The sequence below is a fragment of the Scyliorhinus torazame genome, chromosome 6 (assembly GCF_047496885.1).
Source record: "Scyliorhinus torazame isolate Kashiwa2021f chromosome 6, sScyTor2.1, whole genome shotgun sequence".
NCBI lineage: Eukaryota > Metazoa > Chordata > Chondrichthyes > Carcharhiniformes > Scyliorhinidae > Scyliorhinus > Scyliorhinus torazame.
The window spans coordinates 41,999,798-42,026,230 of NC_092712.1; the positions used below are offsets into that span (position 1 = coordinate 41,999,798).

General features: G+C 45.0%; 1 protein-coding gene across 1 annotated transcript in view; it reads left to right on the top strand.

The window, feature by feature from the left end:
- Positions 1-26,433, top strand: part of LOC140424761 (WD repeat-containing protein 48) — a 163,934-nt gene that overhangs the window by 132,876 nt on the left and 4,625 nt on the right. Inside the window, exons 14-17 of the mRNA XM_072508141.1 lie at positions 18,209-18,304; positions 20,912-21,017; positions 21,394-21,481; positions 22,952-23,028. Coding sequence (XP_072364242.1) covers positions 18,209-18,304; positions 20,912-21,017; positions 21,394-21,481; positions 22,952-23,028 — 367 coding nt within the window. The remainder of the gene's footprint in view (positions 1-18,208; positions 18,305-20,911; positions 21,018-21,393; positions 21,482-22,951; positions 23,029-26,433) is intronic.

A 26,433-nucleotide genomic window follows, 5' to 3' on the forward strand; every position in this document is an offset into this window, starting at 1 on the left:
CTCCCCAGATCTGCATCCCTGAATCTTGGGGCCGGCCTTCTGGTCGCCATTGTTGCGAGCTGGCTGGGGTTGGCTGATTAAGTGGTGCTTGACCTTGTTAGCGGGGGGCTGGTGGGCACGGTGCCGGCGAATCAGCTGGCAAGCCTTCATTTACAGCGAGAAGCCAATGAGGCCTCGTGAAGTGTACCAATTAGTGTTGAATAGCGTTGCCAGCCTCGCTGGGCCGAGTGCCGGGAAGCAATGTTGTAGTTCCTGCTCACTACAACACTTGGAAATCTTTCCGGAGAATTGCTTCCTAAGTCTCTTGAGTATTTTGTGTTGCTTTAATTGGGAATATAAACTTTAACATAAGGTTGCCAGCCAAAATACAAAATGTGTCTCAACAAAATTATTGTTGATGTTTTGTGGACATTGCTGTTTGTCTGTGATTGATGTTGGGCTTGTGTACGCTTTAAAAAGACGAGACTTATTTGATTAGTAGTCATTTCTGAATAAATCAGCCTGCTCCAAAGAGCTCTTACTGCCCCATTCAGTGTGACGTTTTCTTCAAACAGTAAATCTAGATTTTGTCACAAAGGGGATTTTAAAAACCAGGACTGCTGGAATAGGCATTCTGTTAGCTTATTACAGGAAGCCAATTAGCTGTAAAATAGAAATAACTACAGCGATGTGCACTGAGGAGCTGAGTTCATTGCTGTGATGACGCGTTTAAACTGATTTCAAAGAGAAAAATTATCATATTTCAAAAAAATGTCAGTGCATTGCTGAACAGTGTAAAACTGGAGCTTGAAAGATTATATTTTTGGTGCTTCAGAAGGGACTTCATTCAAAAAAAACCTTTGTCAATTTCCTTTTATAAGCAAGTCGTACTTTATGGTCCGGTCAGCGGGTTATTATTTGAAATCTGGCACATTGACAATCGTGAATTGCCGTTATACTGATTGCTCCATTCATTTTGGTTCTTGAATGATGACCTTTTCTTCCTACCCTCTTGCAGCCTGCTCAGCCTGTAACGTTTTTGCGGCCTCTTCTCTCATTGACATAACAACTTTAGTCTCGAGGAAGGGCAGAACTAGGTGTTCAATGTTTCTGGGTATAAGGTGTTCAGAAAAGATGGGAAAGGAAGAAGAATGGCAGTATTGGTTAAGGAGAGCATAGCAGCTTTAGAGAAATAGGGTATCCCAGAGGGTTTTAGGACACAAACAATTTGGCTGGAGCTAAGGAACAAAAAGGGTGCAATTACTTTCCTTGGTGTAGTCTATAGACCAACCACTAGTGAGAAGGATGTAGAGGAACAAATCTGCAGGGAAAGTACAGAGATGCAAACATTGTTGGATAGTTACAGTGGGGGACTTTAATTAGTCAAATGTAGACTAAAACAGTCGAAGTGCAAAGCGTGGAGAGGGGCATACATTCCTAGATGGTATTCAGGAAATCTTTCTACAGTATGTGTCCAGTCCAAGGAAAGGATGTTAATATTAACTGTTGGTACATGATCGAGTGATAATATAGCCACTTGCCCTTTACCTAGTTTGTTCTGCACCTGACTTAGCGATACAAACTCCAGATGATCACCCCACAGCAACTGTTCCACTGTGTCTGTTTATACTCTTTCGGAGGCTGAGCCAATAGCCATTACCTGTCTTTAATATGGCAATTAGCATAACAATGTAATTGTCACAGCTTGCACTTGCTGACCCATTGACAAGGATGCACTGTTGGACCTGGTTCTGGGAATTGAGGTGGGCCAAGTAAGCAGTGTCAGTGGGGGAACATTTAGGTGGCAGTGATCATTGTATCATAAGATGTAGGATGATGGTAGAAAAGGACAATGGGCAATCCAGAGTGAGAATAATTAACTCGGCGAGAGCTGATTTCAGTGGGGCAAGAGTAGAGCTGGGCCAGATAGATTGGAACAAAAGGTTGGCAGGGAAATTGTCGCTAAATAATGGGCTACCTTCAAGAAAGAAATGATTCTGGCACAGTCGAGGTGTAATCCGTGAAAAGGCAAATGTAGGAAAAAGAAATTCGGAGCTTCCTGGATGAAAAAGGAGATGGAAGTTAAGATAAAGAAGGAAAAGTGTGTTTATGACCGGTGTCAGATAGAAAATACATTTGAGAATCGAGAGGAATTTTCGGAGTGGAGGTGCAGAAGCACATTAGAGAAGCGAAGAGAGATTATGAGAAAAGACTGGCAGCCAATATAAAGAGGAATCGCAAGTCTTTTCTGGATTTAAAAAAAAAAGGTAAGAGGGTAGTAAAAAGAGGAGTAATGTCGATTAGGAACCTAAAGGAGAATTTACACATGAAGCCTGGGGTCATGGCTGAGATATTAAATAAATACTTTGCGTATGTCTTTACCAAGGAGATAAATACTACCTAGGACAAGGTGGCAGAGGAAGAAACTATCCCTAAAAGGGTTCAAAATTGATAAGGAGGAAGTGTGAATAGACAGTCGACTTTGAAAGTTGACGTGGTACCAGGACTGGATGAGATGCATCCAAAGATATTGAAGAAAGTGAGATTGGAAATTGGCCATAACCATTCAATCTTTCCTAGACTCTGGGGAGGTGCCAGTGGACTGGAGAATTTGCAAATGCTACGCCCTTGGTCACCAAAGGGCGTAGAGCAAAACCCAGCCGATTCTACAGGCTGATGAGTTTAACCTCAGTGACGGGGAAGCTTCCAGAAACACTTATTTGGGATAGTGTTAGTAGTTACATGGAAAATGTGGATTGATTTGGAAGAGCCAGAAGGATTTCTAAAGCGTAAATTGTGTTTAACTGATTACGTTATTTGAAGAGGTAACCGAGAGGGTCGATGAGGTTAATGTGGTGTACATGAACTTTCAACATTCGATACATTGCCATACACCAGACTTATGAAAAAAGTTATAGCTGATGGAATAAAAGGGACAGTAGCAAAATAGACACACAATTTTTTAAAATATAAATGTTTTTTTGTTGGATTTTTGAACAAAGTATATTTACCGTTATGTACACAGAATAAGATATGTATATATAGAAGAGAAGGGCACACACAAACATACCACAAAAACAAAAAGTAATAATAAAAAATAAATAAAAAATAAAATAAAATAACTGGTAAGGTATTACGCACCAGCTCAACAGCAGCAACTCTGTACAATTGGCAATATTATTTACAACACATAAGTAGGCATCTGTTTGTGGGGGGGGACTGGGAGGTAGATATACATTTGGGTGCCGGAGAAACAATTACAGAGGGCAATACTCGAATGGGTCTGGTGTTGGTGTTGTCACTTGCTTCTCCCGGATGGATTTCGCTGCCGTTGTCGTCTCGCGCTCACGTCCGCTTCAGCCGTTCATCCCATCTTTCGCCTGGATTCTCCTTGCTCTCTGTTCCTGGAGATGCAAAGTTTGTTGCCGTTTCCCGTGCCCCCCACCTCCTGTGGTTCGCCTTTCTTTCCTCTTGGGTTTAGCTGTCTCCCCACTCTCCCGTTCTATCTCTCCCTCTCGTGCCTTGGCTACTCTCCCCTGTTTCCTGGCTATTCTTCTGCTTGTTTGTTGGCCACAAACAGGTCCCGGAACAATTGGGTGAATGGCTCCCACGTTCTGTGGAAGCCGTTGTCTGACCCTCAGGTCAATTTCATTTTCTCCATTTGGAGATACTCTGAGAGGGCGGACAGCCAGTTTGCAGCTTTGGGTGGTGCTTCTGATCGCCAGCCGAACAGGATTCTACGGCGGGTGATCAGGGAGGCAAAGGCAAGGGCGTCCGCCCTCCTCCCCAGGAATAGATCTGGCTGGTCTGATACCCCGAGAAGACTGCCACTTTCGGGCATGGCTCCACCCTCATCCCCACCACTTTGGATATTGCCTCGAAGAAGGCTGTCCAGCACCCCGCAAGTCTGGGGCAAGATGAGAACACGCGGGTGTGATTGGCCGGGCCTCCTTGGCACCGTTCACATCTATCTTCTACCTCCGGGAAGAACCTACTCATACGGGTTCTTGTTAAGTGGACTCTATGTACCACTTTTAGTTGCGTCAGGCTGAGCCTTGCGCACGTGGAGGTGGAGTTGACCCTATGCAGTGCTTCGCTCCAGAGTCCCCACCCTATTTCAATCCCCAGGTCCTCCTCCCATTTCTTTCTTGTTGCGTCCAGTACGGTGTCGGCCCTCTCTGCCAGTCGGTCATACATGTCGCTACAGTTCCCTTTATCTAGTATGCTTGCGGCCAGTAACTCTTCCAGTAATATCTGTCGTGGCGGTTGTGGGTTTCATAGGAAGTTTTTGAGTTGCAGGTACCTTAGCTTGTTCCCCCGTCTAGCTGGAATTTCTTCCAGTGTTGCGATCCTGCCGTCCGTGTATAGGTCCCCGACTGTCAGTGTCCCTCCGTCCTGTCCCCACCTTTTGAAAGTGGCGTCAGTCAGCGCTGATGTGAACCTATGGTTGTGACAGATGGGAGCTTTGTCCGACATTTTGGTCAGGCCAAATTGCTGCCATAGTTGGTTCCAGGAATGGAGGGTGGCCATCACCACCAAGCTGCTGGAGTGTTTTTTGGGTGGGGATAGGAGTGCCACCGTGACGAGGGCCCGGAGGGAGGTCCCCATGCAGGACGCCTCTTCCGCAGGCACCCACTCGGCTTATGGCTCCTTGACCCATCCCCTTATTCGCCCGGCTGTCGCCGCCCAATGGTAGAATTGTAGGTTTGGAAGGGATTTTGTTTATCCCCCCCCCCCCATACGAACGCCATGATTAGTTTGTCTTGTGCTTTGGAAAAGGCCTTGGGGATGTAGATCGGAATGGATCTAAGTAGGAAGAAGTACCTGGGCAGTACGTTCATTTTGATCATCTGGAACCCCCCCCGCGAGGGAGAGTGGGAGAAATAGACACAAAATTAGCTGAGGAATAGTAAACAGAGTAATGGCCGATGGAAATGTTTTGGCTGGAGGAAGTTTTGTAGTGGTGTTCCCCAGGGACCAGTGTTGGGACCCTTCCTTTTCCAGATATATATTAATGATCTGGATCTTGGTGTGCAGGGGACAATTTCATGGTTTGCAGATGAAACAAAACTTGTAAGAATTATGAACTGTGAGGAGTGTACTTCAGAAGAACATAGACGAGGACTTCCGGGTGCGGCGATGACCAGCTAAGTCGCACGTTTCGGCAGCTCCCAGTGGAACGGACTTTTGGGCTCTTAATAAGAGCCCCAACGGCAATTTTAACGGCTAGAAGCACTGTGCGGTAAACCAGAAGGGAATCCCCCCTGGAAACGAATGGAAAAAGGAGAGGGAAGTGACCAGATTGCAGTGGATCCTTTGGAGCAGCGGCAAGGAAGGCAAGCAAGAACCAAGATGGCGTCGGAAGGTGGCAGTTTAACATGGGGTCCTGAACAACAAGAGTTTTTGAAATGTTGCGTGGAAGAACTTAAAAAGGAAATGAAGATGGAGCTGTTGGCCCCGATATTACAGGCGATCGAAGGGCTAAAGGATGAGCAAAAGACCCAGGAGCGGGAGCTTCGGGTCGTGAAGGCAAAGGCTGCCGAGAACGAGGACGATATACAGGGCCTGGTGGTGAAAACGGAGATGCACGAGGCACACCATAAACGATGTGTGGAAAGACTGGAGGTGCTGGAGAATAACGCGAGGAGGAATAATTTAAGGATTCTTGGTCTTCCTGAAGGTGCAGAAGGAGCAGACGTCGGGGCATATGTGAGCACGATGCTGCACTCGTTAATGGGAGCGGAGGCCCCGGCGGGTCCGCTGGAGGTGGAGGGAGCATACCGAGTGATGGCGCGAGGACCGAGAGCAGGAGAAATTCCTAGAGCCATAGTGGTGAGATTCCTCCGTTTTAAGGACAGAGAGATGGTCCTTAGATGGGCAAAGAAAACTCGGAGCAGTAAGTGGGAGAACGTGGTGATCCGCGTATATCAAGACTGGAGTGCGGAGGTGGCGAGAAGGAGGGCGAGCTTTAATCGGGCCAAGGCGGTGCTTCACAAAAAGAAGATAAAATTTGGAATGCTGCAACCGGCAAGACTGTGGGTCACATATCAAGGGAGGCACCACTACTTTGAGACGGCGGATGAGGCGTGGACGTTTATTGTGGAAGAAAAACTGGAATAAGCGGGTTATTAAAAAAGAACGTTTGAAACAAAGTGGTGGGGCGAGTATGGGGGGAAAAAGGGGGGGGAAGGATGAGTTTTATGTTATTAATCCTGCGATGCGGTAACTTTTCTCTCTTCCACAGGTGGTGGTGGAGGGAGAAAGGGAGGTGGAGGAGATGGGGCGTTGGGGCCAAAAGGGAAGCGCGGGCTTTGTTCCCGCGCTATGATAATCATGGCAGGAATAGGGAAGCAGGAAGGAGGGGGCGTCACAAGGTGCGAGCCGAGGTCACGGGGGGAAGTCGAGGTCGGCCAGAGTTTGCTGACTTCTGGGAGCAACATGGGGGGTGTAACTACGCTAGTGGTGGATCTAGCGGGGGGGTGGGAGGGGGGAGTTACTGGGTTGCTGCTGCTGGGGAGAGGGGGGAGCCGGAATGGGGTGGGGTGGGCGGGGGGGGGCACCGCCTGGGGGGGGACACAGCTGCGTGGGAACCGGGTGAGGAGCTGGAAAAAGGGGATGGCTAATCGACAAGGGGGAGGGGGGGGTAAAAAGCCCCCCAACCCGGTTGATCACGTGGAATGTGAGAGGGCTGAACGGGCCGATAAAGAGGGCACGAGTACTCGCACACCTTAAGAAACTTAAGGCAGACGTGGTTATGTTACAAGAGACGCACTTGAAACTTATAGACCAGGTTAGACTACGCAAAGGATGGGTGGGGCAGGTGTTTCATTCGGGGCTAGATGCGAAAAACAGGGGGGTGGCTATACTAGTGGGGAAGCGGGTTATGTTTGAGGCAAAGACCATAGTGGCGGATAGCGGGGGCAGATATGTGGTGGTGAGTGGCAAATTACAGGGGGAGGCGGTGGTCTTGGTAAACATATATGCCCCGAACTGGGATGATGCCAATTTTATGAGGCGCTTGCTAGGACGCATCCCGGACCTAGAGGTGGGAAAGTTGGTAATGGGGGGAGATTTTAATACGGTGCTGGAGCCAGGGCTGGACAGGTCGAGATCCAGGACTGGAAGGAGGCCGGCTGCAGCCAAGGTGCTTAAAGATTTTATGGAGCAGATGGGAGGAGTAGACCCGTGGAGGTTTAGTAGACCTAGGAGTAAGGAGTTTTCGTTTTTCTCCTATGTCCACAAAGTTTATTCGCGAATAGACTTTTTTGTCTTGGGAAGGGCGTTGATCCCGAAGGTGAGGGGGACGGAGTATACGGCTATAGCCATTTCGGATCACGCTCCACATTGGGTAGACTTGGAGATAGGGGAGGAAACAGAAGGGCGTCCACCCTGGAGAATGGACATGGGACTAATGGCAGATGAAGGGGTGTGTCTAAGGGTGAGGGGGTGCATTGAAAAATACTTGGAACTCAATGATAACGGGGAGGTCCAGGTGGGAGTGGTCTGGGAGGCGCTGAAGGCAGTGGTTAGAGGGGAGCTGATATCAATAAGGGCACATAAAGGAAAGCAGGAGAGTAGGGAACGGGAGCGATTGCTGCAAAAACTTCTGAGGGTGGACAGGCAATATGCGGAGGCACCGGAGGAGGGACTGTACAGGGAAAGGCAAAGGTTACACGTAGAATTTGACTTGCTGACAACGGGTACTGCAGAAGCACAGTGGAGGAAGGCACAGGGTGTACAGTATGAGTATGGGGAGAAGGCGAGCAGGTTGCTGGCCCATCAATTGAGGAAAAGGGGAGCAGCGAGGGAAATAGGGGGAGTGAGGGATGAGGAAGGAGAGATAGAGCGGGGAGCGGAGAGAGTGAATGGAGTGTTCAAGGCATTCTATAAAAGATTATACGAAGCTCAGCCCCCGGATGGGAAGGAGAGAATGATGTGCTTCCTGGACCGGCTGGAATTTCCTAAGGTGGAGGAGCAGGAGAGGGTGGGACTGGGAGCACAGATCGAGATAGAGGAAGTAGTGAAAGGAATTAGGAGTATGCAGGCGGGGAAGGCTCCGGGGCCAGATGGATTTCCAGTTGAATTTTATAGGAAATATGTGAACTTGCTTGCCCCGATACTGATGAGAACCTTTAATGAGGCGAAGGAAAGGGGACAGCTGCCCCCGACTATGTCAGAGGCAACGATATCGCTTCTCCTAAAGAAGGAAAAAGACCCGCTGCAATGCGGGTCCTATAGACCTATTTCCCTCCTAAATGTAGACGCTAAAATTCTGGCCAAGGTAATGGCAATGAGGATAGAGGATTGTGTCCCGGGGGTAGTCCATGAGGACCAAACTGGGTTTGTGAAGGGGAGACAGCTGAATACGAATATACGGAAGCTGCTAGGGGTAATGATGATGCCCCCACCAGAGGGGGAAGCGGAGATAGTGGTGGCGATGGATGCCGAGAAAGCATTTGATAGAGTGGAGTGGGATTATTTGTGGGAGGTGTTGAGGAGATTTGGCTTTGGAGATGAGTATATTAGATGGGTACAGCTGCTGTATAGGGCCCCGATGGCGAGCGTGGTCACGAATGGACGGGGGTCTGCGTATTTTCGGCTCCATAGAGGGACGAGGCAGGGATGTCCTCTGTCCCCATTGTTTGCACTGGCGATTGAGCCCCTGGCAATAGCATTGAGGGGTTCCAGGAAGTGGAGGGGAGTACTCAGGGGAGGAGAGGAACACCGGGTATCTCTTTACGCGGACGATTTATTGGTGTATGTGGCAGACCCGGTGGAGGGGATGCCAGAGATAATGCGGATACTTGGGGAGTTTGGAGAATTTTCAGGATATAAGCTGAACATGGGGAAAAGTGAGCTGTTTGTGGTGCATCCAGGGGAGCAGAGCAGAGAAATAGAGGACTTACCGCTGAGGAAGGTAACAAGGGACTTTCGCTACTTGGGGATCCAGATAGCCAAGAATTGGGGTACATTGCATAGGTTAAACTTAACTCGGTTGGTGGACCAGATGGAGGAGGACTTCAAGAGATGGGACATGGTATCCCTGTCACTGGCAGGGAGGGTACAAGCGGTTAAAATGGTGGTCCTCCCGAGATTCCTCTGTGTTTCAGTGCCTCCCGGTGGTGATCACGAAGGCTTTTTTCAAAAGGATTGAGAAGAGTATCATGAGTTTTGTGTGGGCCGGGAAGACCCCGAGAGTGAGGAAGGGATTTTTGCAGCGTAGTAGGGATAGGGGGGGCTGGCGCTACCGAACCTGAGTGAGTACTACTGGGCCGCCAACATCTCAATGGTATGTAAGTGGATGGGAGAAGAGGAGGGAGCGGCGTGGAAGAGATTGGAGAAGGCGTCCTGTAGGGGGACTTGCCTACAAGCCATGGTGACGGCGCCGTTGCCGTTCTCACCGAAGAAATACACCACAAGCCCGGTGGTGGTGACTACTCTGAAAATTTGGGGGCAATGGAGACGGCATAGGGGAAAGACGGGAGCCTCGGTGCGGTCCCCGATAAGAAATAATCATAGGTTTGCTCCGGGGAGAATGGATGGGGGATTTGGAACATGGCAAAGAGCAGGAGTAACACAATTGAGAGATCTGTTTGTAGATGGGACGTTTGCAAGTCTGGGAGCGCGGACCGAAAAATATGGGTTGCCCCAAGGGAATGCATTCCGGTATATGCAACTGAGGGCTTTTACGAGGCAACAGGTGAGGGAATTCCCGCAACTCCTGACGCAGGAGGTGCAGGACAGAGTGATCTCAAAGACATGGGTGGGGGACGGTAAGGTGTCAGACATATATAGGGAGATGAGAGACGAGGGGGAGATTATGGTAGACGAGCTGAAAGGGAAATGGGAAGAAGAGCTGGGGGAGGAGATTGAGGAGGGGCTGTGGGCTGATGCCCTAAGTAGGGTAAACTCATCGTCCTCGTGTGCCAGGCTAAGCCTGATACAATTTAAGGTGTTACACAGGGCGCATATGACTGGAACACGGCTTAGCAAATTTTTTGGAGTAGAGGATAGGTGTGCGAGATGCTCGAAAAGCCCAGCGAATCACACCCACATGTTCTGGTCATGTCCGGCACTACAGGAGTTTTGGGTGGGGGTGACAAAGGTGCTTTCGAAGGTAGTGGGGGTCCAGGTCGAACCAAGCTGGGGGTTGGCTATATTTGGGGTTGCAGAAGAGCCGGGAGTGCAGGAGGCGAGAGAGGCCGATGTTTTGGCCTTTGCGTCCCTAGTAGCCCGGCGCAGGATACTGTTGATGTGGAAGGAAGCCAAGCCCCCGGGTGTGGAGACCTGGATAAATGACATGGCAGGGTTTATAAAGCTGGAACGGATTAAGTTCGTCCTCAGGGGATCGGCTCAAGGGTTCACCAGGCGGTGGCAACCGTTCGTCGAATACCTCACAGAAAGATAGAGGGAATGGAAAAGAAGAAGACAGCAGCAGCAGCCTGGAGGGGGGTGGGGGGGGGGGGGTGCGGGGGAGGAACCAGAGGGATTCTCAGGGATGTTAATATATAAGTATATATGTATACTATAATATATATGTTTCGGTTGTTGTTATAGATAATTGTATATTGGACTGTTAAAACATATTTTTGGAGAATATTTATCTGGGACAAGGCAGTTGCCATTTAGTTTTGTTTTTGTTTATCTATTATTTATTTCTTGTTTATAAAACTGGCCATTGTTATTTATATTGTTATATTACTGTGTAAAGGATACACAATGTACTGTGATGGTTGGCCAAAAATTTTAAATAAAACATTTTTTTTTAAAAAGAAGAACATAGACAAGTTGGTGCAGTGGGCAGATAGGTGACCGATGAAGTTCAATGCGGAAAAGTGTAAAGTGATGCATTTTGGTAGGAGGAATGTGGGGAGACAATATAAAATAAGGGTTACAATTTTGAAGGGGGTGTAGGAGCAGAGGGACCTGGGTGTATATCCCATATTTGAGTGCATAGAATTTGAGCTAACCCAGTGACCAGGTTTGAAAATTGGTTGAATGGTAGAGGCAAAGACCTGGGATAAAAGGAATGTACTCTGGGATGTTGACAAGTGGCATTCCCCAGGCATCTGTCCTGGGAACTTAGCTTTTTGCCGTATGTCTGCTAATACTTGGATGAAGCTATATGAAACAGTTCAGTGAAGCAGGTGATTAATTGGTGAAAACTGATATTACAAATTTGGGATGCATTTTCCGGAGTTTGAACGGCTGCGTGGTGCTCTAATTGAGATATTAACGATTTGATAGAGTAGGTAGAGAAAAGCTATTGCCCATGGTGAGGGAATCTAGAACATGGGGACATAATCTCTAAAAATTAGTCAGGCCATTCAGGAGTGAAATCACTTTTTTATGCACACTGTTGTGTGGGATTTAAGCCCCCAATCAAAATATCCAAGGCATATAGAAATTTATCAGGTGTGAATATCGAGAGACATGGATTGAGGAAGCCATTGAAGGAGGTGCAGATCAACCATTGTCCAGTTGAATGGCACCAGCAGATCAGTGGGTTGAATGGCCTACCCATGTTCCTGGGCGGGATTCTCTGTTCTGCCAGTGCCCGGGCGTTTCCTGATGGCATGAGGCTGCCCCACAATGGGAAACCCCATTGACCGGCCGGCGTAACGGAGAATTCCGCTGGCGGGTCGAGGCTGAAATGTGGCGGGGCGGAGAATCCAGCCCCCCGAGGGGCTGGTTTAGCTCAGTGGGCTAAACAGCTGGCTTGTAATGCAGAACAATGCCAGCAGCGCGGGTTCAATTCCCATACCGGCCTCCTCGAACAGGTGCCGGAATGTGGTTACTTTTCACAGTAACTTCATTGAAGCCGATTTGTGACAATAAGCGATTATTATTACGATGTTTCTACATATTATTATCTAATCTGCCATTCACGACTTGGCTCATTTATCATCGCCAGACATGGTGTATTGGAGCCAACCCAATGCCAAAGAAACTCTGCTTACATTCGTGGCTTCAAGCAATCAACAAATTTGCACCAGAATCTACACCATTAGCTTGATAGCTTTCCACCTGATTGAATTACATATTCCCCAGCTCCCTGAAGCACTTAAATCAACCTCACAGTTCTCTTGTGCACAAGTTTCAAAGCTGTGCTGTCAATTTGAGAACTCCCTCCAAGTAACCTGAAGAAAATATACAAAAACAGAACACTATTAAATTCCAAATTAGCAATTGTACTTTTGTTGCCAGCAAGATATGCCTGTGACATTAGCATGCAAAGACTGAGATTGCCACTGCAAAATAAGGAAGTTGCAGTTTGTTGTAAGAATGGTGCAAAGGAAATGTTTTACAATCATTCCCGTTTGGATTTCTCTATTCCTGTTCTTTAACATTAGACATTTTTTTTTTTTAATGCAATACTGTGAAATTTGATTTGTAGCCACATTTTTTGTTTGTCCCCGAGCAGGTTGACTTCTTCTTGGGCTATGTTGTTTGTACCCACCCGAGTGCGGTTCCTCATCGGAGAGTCACAATGTTTGTATTCATTGGCTTTTCCGCAACATACTTGCTTTTATTAGCCAAGGCATAGAATATAAGAGCAAAGAGCTTATGATGGAGCTGTACAAAACACTCGTTAGACCACAGCAAGAGTACTGTGTGCAGTTCTGGTTGCCACAAGGAAGAGATTGCACTAGAGGGTGCAGAGGACATTCACCAGGATGTTGCCTGGCTGGAGCATTTCAGCTATGAGGAGAGGCTGGTTAGGCTGGGGTTGTTTTCCTTAGAACAGAGAAGGCTGAGGCAGGACCTCATTGAGGTGTATAAAATTATGAGGTAAATAGATAGGGTAGAAACTTTACCCCTTAGAGGGATCAATGACCAGGGGGCACAGATTTAAGGTAAAGGACAGAAGGTTTAGAGGGGATGTGAGGAAAAACTTTTTCACCTGAGCGTGGTGGAAATCTGGGACTCACTGCCTGAAAGGATAGGAGGGGTGGGAATCCTCACATTTAAAAAGTATTTAGATGAGCACTTGAAACGCCCTAGCAAACAAGGCTACAGACCGAGTGCTGGAAAATGGGATTAGAGTAGGTATTTGGTGGACGGCACAGACACGATTGGCCAAAGGGCCTCTTTCCTTGCTGTAAAAACTCTGGCTCTAAGTTAAGTTCGCCGACACTGCAGTGTGTTTGAAAAATAATTAATACTTCTGGCAGAAAGCAAATGTTTTTAATTGTTTGACCAAAGAAGTTAATCACCTAGAATTTTTTTTTCTTTGGCTGCTTCCACAGATCAGATTTTTAAAAGTTTTCTCCTTTTCTGTGCTGGCAACGTGCTACAGGAACCTAATGAACTGGTGAAGGCAAGATCTGTCAATCTGCCAGGGAAACGGGTGGGATTTAAAAAATATATATATTCATTCTCGGAGTGTGTAAAGGCTGGCATTTATTGCTCATCCCTAGTTGCCTTGAGACGGTGATGGCGTGTCACCTACTTGAAATGCTTTTCTTAATAGAAATTTGTTGCAGCTGAATGCTTTTACCGGGTTATGTCAGAGGGCAAAAATGCTGCAGTTGGTATAGAGTCATATATAGGCCGGACTGGGTAAGAGCCACAAGTTTCATTTCTGACATGAGGGGAAGGCAGGCAGGGGGTTTGGGACTTCCGAACCTGATGTATTATTACTGGGCGGCGATTGTGGAGAAGTGAGGAGTGGGTCAGAGGGGTTGATTCCCAGTGGGTCAGAATGGAGGAGAGTTTGAGCAGGGGGTCGGGATTGATGGCGCTAGCAACAGCGCCGCTCCCGATGGCCCCGGGGAAATACTCGGGGAGTCCGGTAATAATAGCTTCATTGAGAATTTGGACACAGTTTCGCCAACACTTTGGGTTGGGGGCAGGGTCAAGGGAAATGCCATTTCGGGGGAACCACAGATTTGGGAGGAGAAGGGGATTAAGACACTAAAAGGTTTGTTTCTTGGGGGTCGGTTTGCAGGATTGAAGGAGCTGGGAGCGAAGTATTGGCTGGAGCAGGGGGAAATGTTTTGATACATGCAGGTTTGGGATTTTGCCAGAAAGGAGATACAGAGCTTCCCGGAGGAGCCGGCCTCTACCATGCTGGCGGAGGTGATGACGACAAGGGGACTGGAGAAGGGGGTAGTGTCGGCAGTTTACGGAGCTATTTTGGAAGAAAATGAAAACAAAATGAAAATCGCGTATTGTCACGAGTAGGCTTCAATGAAGTTACTGTGAAAAGCCCCTAGTCACCACATTCCGGCGCCTGTTCGGGGAGTCTGGTACGGGAATTGAACCGTGCTGCTGGCCTGCCTTGGTCTGCTTTAAAAGCCAGCGATTTAGCCCAGTGAGCACCAGCCCCTAGGAGAAGGAGAAGGCACCACTGGAAGGGATCAAAGCAAAGTGGGAGGAAGAGTTGGGAGAGGGTATGGGGGAGGGGTTCTGGTGTGAGGTGCTCCGGAGAATGAACACGTCCACCTCAGGCGCGAGGTTGGGGCTGATACAGCTGAAGGTGGTATATAGAGCACACCTCACGAGGGTGACGATGAGCCGATTCTTTGAAGGGGTAGAAGATGTGTGTGAACGTGGCGGGTGTGGGGGGGGCCACAAATCACGTTCATATGTTTTGGTCCTGTCCAAAGCTGGAGGATTACTGGAAGGAGGTTTTTAGGGTAATCTCTAAAGTGGTGCACGTGAAAATGGACCCGGGCCCTCGGGAGGCCATATTCGGGGTGTCGGACCAGCCAGGGTTGGAAACGGGTGTGGAGGCAGATATTGTAGCCTTCGCCTCGTTGATCACCCGAAGGCGGATCCTGATGGGATGGAGAGCAACCTCTCCACCCTGTGCCCTGGCGTGGGGGGGGGGGACCTTTTGGAATTCATGACTCTTGAGAAGGTTAAGTTTGAACTGAGGGGAAGGATGGAGGGGCTCTACAATTCATGGGCATTATTCATTATGCACTTTCAAGAACTGGATAACATCGAACATTAGTTGGTGGGGGTGGTTGGGGGAGGGGCACTGTGTATGTTAATGGTGACTATGGGTGATTCCTGATTCCTTTTTGTCATTTCTTTATGTGAACATGCGAGGCAATGCTTGGGGTTTGATGGGAGGATGGGAGGGATCATTGTTATTGATATGGGGATTGACATAATCGTTACTGATTATTGTTTATTGTTGGTGGGTGTAAATCTGGGAGAAAATGTGAAAAAGGAGAATAAAAATATATATATTTTTTTAAAGTTTCATTCCTGACGTAAAGGACATTAGAAAACCAGTGAGTTTTATTGACAATCGGCCAGGTTCATGGTAACTTTTTTTTAAAACTCTCACATTAACAACAAGTTGGCAGTATAATAGCAGCATTAGCTATAAGTGGTCTAATACTGAAGAGTGAAGCAAATCTGATTTGCTTTTGTTGGATTTAAGTTCAGAAGTTCAGCGACAATGCCAGTCTATTTGAAAAATAATTGATTCCTTTGGCAGAATGCAAGCATTTCGTGGAATTCAAATCTCGTACTGCTTTAGTGGTTGAACTCTGATTCTCTGGGTTATTAGTTCAGTAACAGAACTAACAATGCCATACCTGTGCCATTCCTTTATATTGAGGCAACCAAGTTTCGATTGCAAATTGCTGCTGTTATTTGTTCCCTGGACATTGGCATCAAAAGATTAAATAGCAATTAGAACCTGAGCAGTTTTAAAATGTCTTCTAAAAAAATCTCTTCGCTTAAACACAGCAGATATGAAGATGAGAGTTGTTCGCACAAAGGGCTTAGAAGACAGCTCGCATTACCGCAAGTCGTTATTGAAGCCAAGTTATTAACAAGGGAATTAGAAATGTATTGAGGGATATGAGAAAAGAGCATGGAAATAGGATTAAAGTAAATAGCTGTGATATGGAACTACGCCAAACTGGCTCCTTGAGCAATGAAACTGCAATGATTTTGTGCAAATGCATTTGGAACGTGCTTTTATTTCACTTGCATGTAACTTTGCTGAAGATAACACAAGCCTGTCCAATTTCTGCAAAAGAAATACCAAAATCTTTCCCACTTTTAAACCACCCCATTGGAAATTGCCATATTATACCAGTCGCATAGTGGCATTGCTACTGAGCTTATAGTACAGAAGTCTGGACTGATTTTCTGGAGACATGCATTCAAATCCCAATGTTCAGCTGAAGTAATTCAATTTCAGTGAAATAATAAAACTCTGGAATACAGTGTTCGTCTCTTAATGATGAAGCTAACAATAGTTAAAAACCCATCTGGTCTTTATCCCATCAATGTTCTTCAGGGGAGGAAATCTGCCAATCTGGCCCCACTTGAGATTCCAGAGCCACAGGGATGTGGTTGACCTAACTGCTCTCTGAAATGGCACCCCCCCCCCCCCAAGACAGTCAGTTGTAGATGACGCAACACCAAGCCATTGGGGCTGAGCAATAAAGAATGGCCTTGCCAATGGTGCTCACATCCCAAGAAGAAATATTTGACAGACAAAAAATTGATATAGGTGTATTTACTACCCAGCAGCTATGACACTTTCTTTGGGTGGGAGGACGTTCATGTGAAGCAGTGACCAGTTGGGCCGAAGGGCCTGTGCTGTCAATTCTATGTACTGTGTACTGCTGTCCCTGTGGTTGTTGGGCCTTTGTTTTCAAAGTGTCGTGAGGGAGCTGGATGATGCATTTCATTTTAACGTCTTCTAAATTTTGGGAAAGTTTTAAATCATAGTAAAAGAGAAAATAATTGAACTGTAGGGCACACACAGACCGACCTGCTGGGGAAAGCAGAGATTTATTGGTTGCTCTTATGATCTGAAGATCAAGTTCTTACTGCGAAGCTTAATGTTGTAATAAAGAAAATAATCATGGCAATCGTGTGTCACCCAGGAAACTGGATTGCTAGATGTGTGCGGGCATTTGGCATCCAGTCAAGTCAATCTCTGGGAATTAATTGGAATGCAAGTGAATCTTCACGTATGAAGGAACAGGGAATAGTGCATCCAAGCGCAAATAACATTAAATTAGACAGATAAGTTATAAGGGGGCACAGGCAATCTAAATGAATGGGCAAAACTACACCAGGTAAAATTCAACATATGGGCATTTGTGTAGTCATCTGCTTTGGATCTGAGAAAGACCAATTAAAATATCTTCTTAATAGTGAGAGGCTAGAAAGTATGAGGGAGTAAAGAGATTTGAGTGTCCCTGGTCACCAATCACGAAAGCTAATGCTCATGACCAAAAAGTAATCAAAAAGGCTAATTCAAAATGTCCTTTCTTGCAAGAGGGTAGGAATACAAAAGTGACGAACTGATGTTTCAGTTGTTCAAAGCCTTGATAGGACCCCAACTCTTCGATGCCAGACCTCAAGGACAATATATTGGTTTTGGAAGAAGTACAGTGCAAATTCCACAGAATTATCCCCGATCTGAAAGAGTTGCATTTGAAATGTTTGCATAAATAATATTTCCTTGTTCAGACAGTTGTCTGTTGAAATGCTGAAGGGATTTTACGAGGTAACCGAAAGCTTGTGCATATAGAAGAAAAATCCTAAGCCCCGTTTCACTTCAATGGGAGTGGAAATCTGGGACGCACTCTCCCAAAAGGCTATGCATGCCTGCTGTGCAGGGCAGTTGAAATTTTCAAGATGTGGGATCGTGGGGTTCTTTGGGTAAGGGTATTGAGGTGTATGGATACACCCTGTTGGGTCAATTGAGTTCTGAGACATGGGTCATATCGAATTGAATGGCTGAATTGGTTTGAGGGGTGGAATAGTCTACTTCCGCTTTCAATTCTTTCCATCATTTATGCACGGGAAAAGTATGTGTCCAAAATATTATGAAAATTGTCAATGTCTTGGAGATCAGAAAGGTCTCTTTCGAGGGCAGCACAGTGATGGAGTGGTTAGCACTGCTGCCTCACGGCGCCGAGGTCCCAGGTTTGCCCGCCTCTGGATCACTGTCTGTGTGGAGTTTGCACATTCTCTCCGTGTTTGTGTGGGTTCTGCCCCCACAACCCAAAGATGTGCAGGGTAGGTGGATAGGCCACGCTAAATTGCCCCTTTATTGGAAAAAATGAATTGGGCACGCTAAATTTTTTTTTTAAAAGAAAGGTCTCTTTTGGTCTTGTACATTTCTGAATTCTGATTATGATTTTAAATATCCAACTTATTCTTGGTCTTCAAAGCAGTCAGGTGGATCTTTTTATTTGCGATTTTAGTTTTGATTAAATTGATTGCTTCCATGTTGCAGTTAACCTTGGAGGACTGTTGCTGCAGGCTTTGTTGGAGTATTGGCCAAGAACACACATCATTCCGATGGATGAAGAGGAAAATGAAATGAATATGGGTCAGTATTTCGCATCAGAAATAGTCTTAAGAGCAAATTAATGAGTGTAGAATTACTTCAAAAATTGAAGTTGGCGCACGCGGATGGTGGCGCACGCGGGTGGTGGCGCACGCGGGTGGTGGCGCACGCAGGTGGTGGCGCACGCTGATGATTGCGCAATGTTCAGCACCATTTGTGATGACTCAGATACTGAAGCAGCCTATGCACATATGCAGCAAGACTTAATACTCAGGCTTAGGCTGATAAGTGGCAAGTAAGATGCACACCAAGTGCCCAACAATTACCATCTCCAACAAGAGAGGATCTACCTCCCCGTAACACTCAATGGCATTGCCTTTGGGGAGGCAGTGGCATAGTGGTATTGTCACTGGACTAGCAATCCAGAGATCCAAGACGAGATCTGGGGATCCAGGTTTAAATCCCACCATAATAGATGGTGAAATTTTAATTTAAAAAAAATCTGGAATGAAAAGTCTAATGACCATGAAATCATTGTTGATTGTCGTAAAAATCCATCCGATTCACTAATGTCCTTTAGGGAAGGAAATCTGGCTCCATGTGACGCCAGATCCACAGCAACGTGGTTGACTCTCAGATGCCCTCTGAGCAGAAGTACATTTTGGCAACCTCCCAGTGGTCATATTGACAACTCGATACACCAGGGAAACTGATGGCCTATTGGCCATTGATATAATACATTGCTTGTCCAGGAATCCTGATTTGGCCATTATATGGCGAGCATATCCAGTTTTCATTTAAAATGTTTTGTCACACTCTAAAATAAAAATGCGCAATAAAGGGAGTGCTGCCAAACAACAAGAATCCCATCAGTTGTTGTCTGTGGTGGAATTTCAGCCCAGCTTCCTCCTTTATAATTTGAGCTGCCTTTCCCAGCCAAACTCTCACAGAGACTTCTTTTTTTATCAAACTCTTCTGGCTGCAGCAAACACAAAAAAATTGGAAACCTGAGTTAAAAGATAATATTACAATCAGAAGCAGATTAGTGCAGGTTCGGAAGAAATAACTTGCATTTATGCAGTTCAAATAAATGAGACTATAACACAGTAAACAGGGATAGAGTACAAGATTTTACGGTATTAAATATTAACTTATTTCACACAGTGCATCTCACATGCAAGAAGACATCTTAACATGTTTTGCATCAAGGAGGAAGAGAAGATTGTGCAGTGGGGGCAATAGGGAGAGCAGAGATCAAGGGAGGGGACAGAAGACATGGTTGAATTGTGAGCTGAAGCAAGACTTTGAAAAGAGTTAAGTAAATGTAACAGATGAGCTGATACTTGACTCTTCATTCAAAAATAGAAGCACAGAAAAACTAACTGGACAAAAAGAAGCCAGTCCCTTACTTTTGTGTCCCTATTGCGGAAGTTTATTTTCTCCAATTGGTCAACGAATGCGCTATTTGTCTAGCATTAAGTTATTTCTGCCAGTGATTATTTCCTTGGGATGCTCTACAATTTCCGACAACAGCCTTGTGAAGAGAAATGGTTATGTTATGTTAAAGTTTGCTCTTTTGTATAGGTTTGAGTTCTGCCTGAATGCAGTAATTGATTGAGTGTTTTAGCACTGATTGAGAATAAATTGTTTCTTTCTGGCAATGCTATACATTCAACTTGATTGTTCTCATTAAATGCTGTTAGTAGGTGATGTTGGTGGGATTAGTGAATCTCGGCACTAATTTTTCAAAGCTGAAAAAGTATACATGGCTCAAACAGCAACATGAAATACAATGGATGCCGATAGTAGACACTACCAGGAAGATGAGGGAGTTGAGAAAATCCTGTTTAATAAGATGTTGTGGTTGCTATCCACATTATTATGGTTCTGTGTAGAGATTTTAAAACAAAGAGCAGTGGAATTTTCAATCGCCTAAGTTCACACAAAAATCAATAGCTGCCAGAGCGATGGGGCTACAGATCATCCATGATCTAACTGAATAGTGGAACAGACTCCAGGGGCTGAAAGGCCTCTTTCTCTTCCTCTGTGTGAAAACTTAATTACATTCCTGCGCGTGTGTCATTATTTCGCAGATATTAACTCTTGTCTGCTAGCTTGGTTGAGTGGATGTTCTAATGTGGACTGTTTGATTGTCTTTGAGTTTGAAAGGCTGGTATGACTAAAATGCAATAAGAGCAGTTGTAAAATGCAAAGTTAGACAGCAGAGATGTAAAAGTAGCCAGTTGTACATCAAATGTCGAATTCGGAAGAAACTACTTTACCCACACCCACAGAGTGCCCCTTTCTACCATGCGGAGTAGTTGAGGTGAATAGCATGGATGCAGTTAAGGACAAGCTAGATAAGCACATGAGGGAGAAAGGAATAGCTGGGAATGTTGGAAGGGGGTTCACCTGGAACATTAATACTGACTAAGACAAGTTGGATCAAATGGACTGTTTCTGTGCTGCAGTTCTGTTCCTATATCGCTTATTTTTTAGCAGCAGAGATGGAAGAATTTGTTTAGGCTGTTGAATCATCTCTGCCAAATTGTGACTTTTTAAAAACTGTGATAGATCTATGTAAACCAAATAGCCAACTTAAAAAGTATATTCTATTTAAGAAAATTGAAGATATTTTTTTAATTTCAGTTAATGGCGAACAAGAGAATCGGATACAGAAAGGCAATGGATATTTCCAGGTGCCGCCACACACTCCAGTCATATTTGGTGAGGCTGGTGGTCGCACTCTCTTCAGGTATTTTCTAATACCATATCTTCCAATATTGCTGTGGCCAGTAGCAGTATAGACTACATGTAGGTTTCAGTGCATGTCCTTGGGAGAATGTTAACTAATCAGCCTAGACCAATGCCTGCTCCTGTTACATTACAATTGCCAACCAAGCCGAGGAGAAATTAAACATTAATTCTGGCGTTGAAAATGGAAAGGACGAAACTAATCTTGGTTTGCACGATAGATTCAATTCAGTTAACAGAACCATTTTGTTTCTTGTTGCCCAGGTTCATGAATATTCAGTTTTTCAAAGCTGTCGTCAACACATGTATGTTTTCCCCTTGTGTCTATTCCTAATTCATTAAGCAATGATAGTACAACTTTATTAAATTCTTTGCAGGCTTTTGTGTCGAGATGCAGGAGGTGAAACCGAATCCATGCTTCTGAATGAAACTGTGCCTCAGTGGGTTATCGACATCACTGTGGATGTAAGTCACTATCTGACTCAGTCCTCTCACCAGCACAGATGTGCTCCTAACATCCCGGATCTTTAAATGCTGCATATTCGTTTGATGTTCAAAACCAGTTGCACCACTACTATACAACTGCATGTATTTATAATGAAATTCCCCAAGACACTTCACAGGAGCATTAAAAATTAAGTATATATGTGCCACATGGTCAGGTGATCAAAACTTGGTCAGAGTAGGTTTTAAGTGTTTTGGAGGAGGAAAGTGAGATAAAGCAACGAGGTGTAGGCCGAGTATTCCGCAGTTTGCCATTGAGGCAACTAAAGGCATGGTCACCGATAGTGGAGTAATTATAATTGGCAAAATGCAAGAAGAATTAGAGGAGCACTATACTGAATTTATTAGTTATTAAATTAACAGCGAGCAATTAAGTGATTTATTCCAAATTTCCAAATGAAATATATTTTGCGTCCAATTGAAATGCACAGATTTTCAGGATCGTGCAGAGACTTCCATTGGAGTTGAGGCTTTTTGCAAGATCACTTGGTCCTTGGAGACGTTGCCTTGGTGCCTTAGCTAGTTCTTCATGCTTTTGAGCGTGGAGCACCTAGCCCATTGAATCCTGCCCTTGACGATGTTCAAGTGTATTCTGGGAGACATTATTGGATGACGATCATAACTGGCGATACTCCAGTTTCCTCCCATCCTTTCTTCCAAATGGGTATTGAAGCAAATTGTGTTTTTGCAGCGATTGCTTAAGCTGAGCTCCACAAGTTTATCTTGGACTGGGATCAGCTTGGTATGTACAGTTCAATAAATCGCCTACCTGGCACATGGGGCAGGAGAGTACTCCCTGTCATTTTTGGCTTCTAAATTGTATCTTTTCAAATTAATGTGCCAGCAGTTGTTGCCATGATAGTTAAATCTTTCACCATAGTGAACCAGTTGCCAAGATCAACATTCTTCATGTCAGGCTTCAATTGCGTTACCTTGCCTTTAACAAGAAGATTAAACTTGATTAAAATTTAACTTTAAATTAAACTTTCCTAGTTCCTTGTGTCTCTGGTACCTAGCGTCATCTTAATTCCTCGCCTGTGTTCCCTCTCAAAAGCAATAACATTTTGCCTGTGATTAGAAAGCCGGCATTTCACCTTAATGCAACTACTTTTAACTTGCACATTCCCCCCCCCTTTGAATTTTTTACTTAAAAAAAAACATTTCCTGCAATGGTGCCTTGCTTTCATTTACCATTTTAAAAACTGAATGATTCAGAAGCCAAGATAATATGATGGGAAACCTGACTGTGGCTGAATTTTGAATGAGAATCTCTCACACCTACATTTTGTAAACACACCTCGACTCAATAGAAAAATCCCATAAGGTGTCTTAACTTTGACTTTCCCTTTGAGTTTCTTGCTGGACATTTCTTTGTCGTTGTGATAACTGGAACTTTCTGTGCCCCCCTAATGTTTTTACACTCTTTTGTAGAAAAACATGCCCAAATTCAACAAGATCCCATTCTACCTGCAGCCTCATTCTTCTTCAGGAGCAAAGACACTTAAGAAGTAAGTAGGCACGATTTGAGAGCTCTTTGGAACAATATACATTTGAAATGAAATGAAAATGAAAATCGCTTATTGTCACAAGTTGGCTTCAAATGAAGTTACTGTGAAAAGCCCCTAGTCGCCACATTCCGGCGTCTGTTCGGGGAGGTTGTTACGGGTTCATTTTACCTCAGTTGAGAATTTGTGTTGCTTTAAAGCTGAGAACAATTGTGTCTTTTTCTTCACTTTTGGATCTTTTATGTTTTGGGCCTCAATTAGTTCAGAGGGAATGTGCAAGTGAAGGTTTAAAGCTGTTGAGTTTGTACATCAAATATTGCACTTAAATGATCATAGGGGTGAATTTTGTAAAGTGATTCTGTAGTGATTGAAAATCTGGTGTTGTATAAAGACATGCTGAACTTGACCCTACTTTGTTTAGTCTTTCAGTGTTTATTGTGATTATAATGAGTGGTTGGGGAAATCTGTTTACAAAAGATTAATCGTCAGTCAGCATTAACTGAAAGTTTTTCCTTTTTAACATGTTTAATGTGCGTTGTGTTCTGGTGCTGCTACTCTACTCTGTGCTGCTAACCAAAGGACAGTTCAGGCAAAAATAAACCTGGCAACCAGCATTCTGAAGCCTTAGGGGATCCTTAGTTAGAAAAGATTGTCCGGAGAGAGGAGTAGGCCATCAGGCATACTCCATTCCAAAGATGTGTATGGTCATTCTCTAATTGGCACGATTCACCATCACTAATCCCCTTTGATCTACCATAAGACCATAAGAGTGGAAGTAAGGCCATTCGGCCCATCGAGTCCACTCCACCATTCAATCATGGCTGATTTCAACTCCATTTACCTGCTCCATTTACTGTTCTGAGGGGCACCAACATTCTTCATGAGCTGTGTTTTAAGAATATAATTGGGCAGCGCTATTAATATCTCTTAACAGTCTTAACTACATGGAGAATTATGGCTGAGGATTTTAATGGAAAAGGGTTTATAAACAAAGACACTGTCTGTTACAAGAGGAAAGAAAAAGCTTATTAATCCTATTAAATATCTGGATGTAATTCGGCTGTATGCTTAAAAATGTGTCTGAAGACCAATTCAGTAGCCCATTGCATAGAGCAGTGTTGGAAGATGGACGTCCCCGTTCTCTGCTGGTCGGTCCAGTAGAGGCAAGCTGCTACTGCAGAAGGAGGAACAGCACAATCAGCAATACCGACCTTCTATCTCTATTTGATGCTGCCCCCTAATTAGTATCCAATTGTGCTGGTTCAGTTTCGACTACTTCAGCATACGCTATTGAAGTCAGCTTTTGTTTTCAAGAAACCTTTGCGAGCCTGCCAAAAAGAGTGTCGAAGCCGGGGACAGGCCGTTCCACTTTGAGTACCTGCCACTTTGTTTTCGTCTAATTTACTCACTTTTTCTCATAACCCTTCTTTCCCAAGCAGATACCCATCAAATCTTTTAAACCTATCACGAGCTGGGCTAATACCTTTCACATTCCCAAAGCCAATCTGAGGATTCTTCATTTTCCAGGTTCACCCGAGAGCAAATTAATTTTCAAATATGTTGCCCCTGTGAATGTGGTCATTGAGTCAAGATCATATTTATTGCCCAATCTTGGTTGCCCCAAGAAGGCAGTGCTGGGCTTTCTTTGAACTGCCAGCTGTTTTATAACTTGAGTGACTTGCTGGGGCATGTCTGAGGAAATTAAGAGTCAATCACCTATAAGTTAAATCCATATTATCCATAAGGCCCATAACGGCCAGTGAATATTTTAACTCTGATGTATTTGCAAATGTTCAGGGTGCACTGAATCTGCAAATTCTGAATCCGGCGGCTCACTCCTGTATTGCACTATTTCTCGTGTAACTTTAACACTGATCCCAAGAACAAAATGTTCTCAATAATTGGGTTCTTTGTGCTGAGCTCTCAAAATACAGCCAGTGCTTTTGCCAAGTTTCAATGAGAAGGAGCAGTTTATAAATACAATCGTGTTTGTGTCTGTTTTTTATTTGAATTCCTGAACCAATGCTGTGGTTTGAGATTTGCAAACTGATCAGTTTAATCTGAAAGCCTCTAATAATCCTGATTTGATATAGAAACCTTTGGCCAATTTGAATCCGTATTTGTCTACAGCGGCGTGGCATCTCAGCCTTAGTTTGTTCTCTCAATGTGGGCCACAGTGCAAGGCCTCATTTATCTTCTGTACCTGCTATGCACTGTAAATGAGAGTCACTGCGAAAAGTAAATATTCTGTAAATAACTATCATTCTGTATCTCGTTTGATGTTAAAAATCACAGAATCAGGTGGCATGGTGGTGCAGTGGTTAACACTGCTGCCTCACGGCGCACAGGACGGTGGGCAGCACGGTAGCACAGTGGTTAGCACAGTTGCTTCACAGCTCCAGGGTCCCGGGTTCGATTCCCGGCTTGGGTGACTATGGTCACTGACGGCCTCTGGTCACTGTCCGTGTGGAGTTTTCACATCTTCCCCGTGTCTGCATGGATCTCACCCCCACAACCCAAAAAGATGTGCAGGGTAGGTGGATTGGCCACACTAAATTGCCCCTTAAATTGGAAAAAAAAAATTGGGTACTCTAAATTTTTTTTAAAAAAAGAAATCTGCATCAAATCTGCCCCAGCCCTCTGAAAGAGCACCCTACCTAGGTCCAATCCCTCATTCTATCCCCGTAACCCCACCTCGGGGCGATTTAACATAGCCAATCCACTCACGCAGACACTTGAAGAAAGTGCAAACTCCACACAGACTGTCACTTGAGGTCGGAATCTAACCCGGGTCTCTGGCACTGTGAGGCAGCAGTGCTCCATTGTGCCTGCATGCCACCCTATGATTGTTAAAGACACCACAGTACTTGCGATATATATGTGATAGTTAGGGGGAATAAAATAATTAAATAAAGACACAATACAGGAGTGATGGCTGATCCCGCAGCATCTGGAGATCAAAAGGCTCGGGAAATGTTTTGAGTAGGGGGTAAATATTTTTTCTTCTAGCTGTGGCTCAGTTGGTAGCGATATTACCTCTGAGGCAGAAGGTTATGGGTTTAAGTCCCACTCCAGAGACTTGAGCACAAAATTCTAAGCTGGCAGTCTAATGCAATGCACTGAGTGAGTGCTACACTGTCAGGGGTGCCATCTTTTGTATCAACATTAAACTGAGGTCCTAACTGCTCTCTTTTTTGGGTGGATTTGAAAGACCCATGACACTATTTTGAAACGGGGAGTTTTCCCTGGTATCCTCCCAGGATATTTGTCCCTCAATCAATATCGCAAAAACAGATGGGTGGCACGGTAGCATAGTGGTTAGCACTGTTGCTTCACAGCACCAGGACCCCCGGTTCAATTCCCGGCTCGGGTCACTGTCTATGTGAGTCTTCACGTTCTCCCCATGTC